The 2,007-nt window shown below is 22.9% G+C and overlaps 2 protein-coding genes across 2 annotated transcripts; one reads left to right on the forward strand and one right to left on the reverse strand.

Moving 5' to 3' along the window:
* Positions 1 to 112: 112 nt before the first annotated feature.
* On the forward strand, positions 113 to 532 carry ENU1_176540 (Rho guanine nucleotide exchange factor, putative; the record flags this gene model as incomplete). Its single annotated transcript, XM_008861341.1, has 1 exon — positions 113 to 532. The coding sequence occupies one exon, from the start codon at positions 113 to 115 to the stop codon at positions 530 to 532; it is 420 nt and encodes a 139-aa protein (XP_008859563.1).
* A 527-nt stretch (positions 533 to 1,059) lies between these two features.
* On the reverse strand, positions 1,060 to 1,642 carry ENU1_176550 (hypothetical protein; the record flags this gene model as incomplete). Its single annotated transcript, XM_008861342.1, has 2 exons — positions 1,060 to 1,355; positions 1,411 to 1,642. The coding sequence occupies 2 exons, from the start codon at positions 1,640 to 1,642 to the stop codon at positions 1,060 to 1,062; spliced, it is 528 nt and encodes a 175-aa protein (XP_008859564.1).
* Between the last annotated feature and the right edge of the window lie 365 nt (positions 1,643 to 2,007).

Consider the following 2,007-nt stretch of genomic DNA (forward strand, 5'->3'; position numbering starts at 1 on the left):
TAATTCACTTAAAATTCAATCTGAAGAGAACGATAAAGTAGAATTTATTTTATCTTTGATTGATGCTGATTTTGGAATATTGCCATCAAGAAGATTTATATGTTGTGGGCCAATGTACTTAACTAATAATTTAGTTAGTAAGCCAACACAATGGAATTATTTCTTTTTGTTCAGTGACAGATTGATTGGGACTGTGATCAAGAAGTATCATGGAAAAGAAGTTAGAGATGAAAAAATGATGGAAGAAGCAATAGAAGAAATTAATAAAATTGGTGATTATCAACAGTTACAAGACTTCCAATTTGCTAAAGAGATTGATGCTTTATTTACTGAAGGAAGTGGAATATACCTTATTGAAGATTGTGAAATGGTAAAGAATATGGTTAGTTGCAAACTAAACCAAATTCCATATAAATTTTCATGTGAAACAAAAGAAGAGTGTGAAGCATGGAACTCATTAATATTTGATCAAGTGGAACGTGTGAATGCCTTAGCTAAAAAGAAAGTTGAAACAGTTAAAGCTAATAAATAAAATTCATTGGGTAAAGAAAAGTCAAACAATGACTTGATACATTTATTTTGATTTTTTATTTGATAATTAATGATAAACTAATGTCAATAATATTCTATAAAGTTAAATTCTAAGAAGCATAAAATTAAATAAAATTTATTGTCTGTTGAAGATTGAATTATCAATCAGTATTAGTTAGTGTCAATGAACAAAATATTTTTAATAATAATTATTGTTCTTATTCATATAAGATATAGAAATAATAAACATTTTCTTTCTCTCCTTAAAGAATTACAAGATAGAACATAATTTAAGTAAAGATAAAAAAGTAATTGTTTTATTATAAAAATAGATATAATTTGTTAATACAAAACAATACTTGAATGTCAAATAAAATAATAAAGTTATGTGTATGAAAATATAATAATAATTTATGTGTTTTTATTAGTTTTGTTTCATTACATCATAAAAGAGAATATAAATTATATAATTTAAATAACTTGAATATAACTCATAACCAGAAACAAAACAAAAAAATATAAAATAAATTAATTCATTGTTTTTAAAAATTGATGAAGTGATTGATAAATGAGTTGCTTTTGTTTAATAGATAAATTGAATTCATAAAATATTGGTTTTAAAGGAGGGAATTTTGTAATGTATTTAACGTTTTTAGATTTGAATGTTAAAGCAAGATAAGTTTCTACTACAAAAATTTGAATTTGTTCATGAATTATTACGTTATTCAATACCTCTTTTGGAATAAATTCAATATTAGAATATGGAATAGATGTTGACTCTTTAATCAACTCAATTCCTTTAGATTGGTCAGCAATAATAGTAACTTTTAAATTTAATATTATGATTCTCTTTAAGAATGTTATAAAAATAAAACAAACCTTTATTAATTGAAGTTAAAAATTTATAAATTGAATACACAAAAAGTCCTATTAAACACCACATCCCATAATTCAATAATTCTGTTCTAACTTGATACAAATACACGATTAAAACACTAGCCACCAAAAGTAGACCACCAATTTTAAAAAATGAAATCTTCTTTGTTTTTTCCACTGAAATTTGAAGTGTTGTAGTTGAAGGATTATTGATAGAAATATTTACGTCAGTCATTACTTTATTAGTTCCATTCTTCTTTTTAGAAAAAAGTTCTAACCCTATTTAAATAACACAACTCTTGTTATCAATTATTTTTTGTTACATTTTGTTAATTTAATATTTTTAATCTTTCTTATCTATTCAGTATTTATTTTTAAAATGTTAGAAAATAAATATATCAATTATAATTTAATATGCTTTTTTGTTTTTCTTGTTTTTTGTTTGAGTTTTTGGAAGTATTAAGTCTTACAATGAATGGTGTTATATTTTTTTACATAACTTCCAATACTATAGATTTGACTCTTTTCCAATGTATTAAATATAACAAATGTTATTTCAATGGATATTATGTAAAACCTTTGGTTCTTGTAAAGAAAAGC

The sequence above is a fragment of the Entamoeba nuttalli genome, assembly GCF_000257125.1.
Source record: "Entamoeba nuttalli P19 unplaced genomic scaffold asmbl_7847, whole genome shotgun sequence".
Taxonomy (NCBI): Eukaryota; Evosea; order Mastigamoebida; family Endamoebidae; genus Entamoeba; species Entamoeba nuttalli.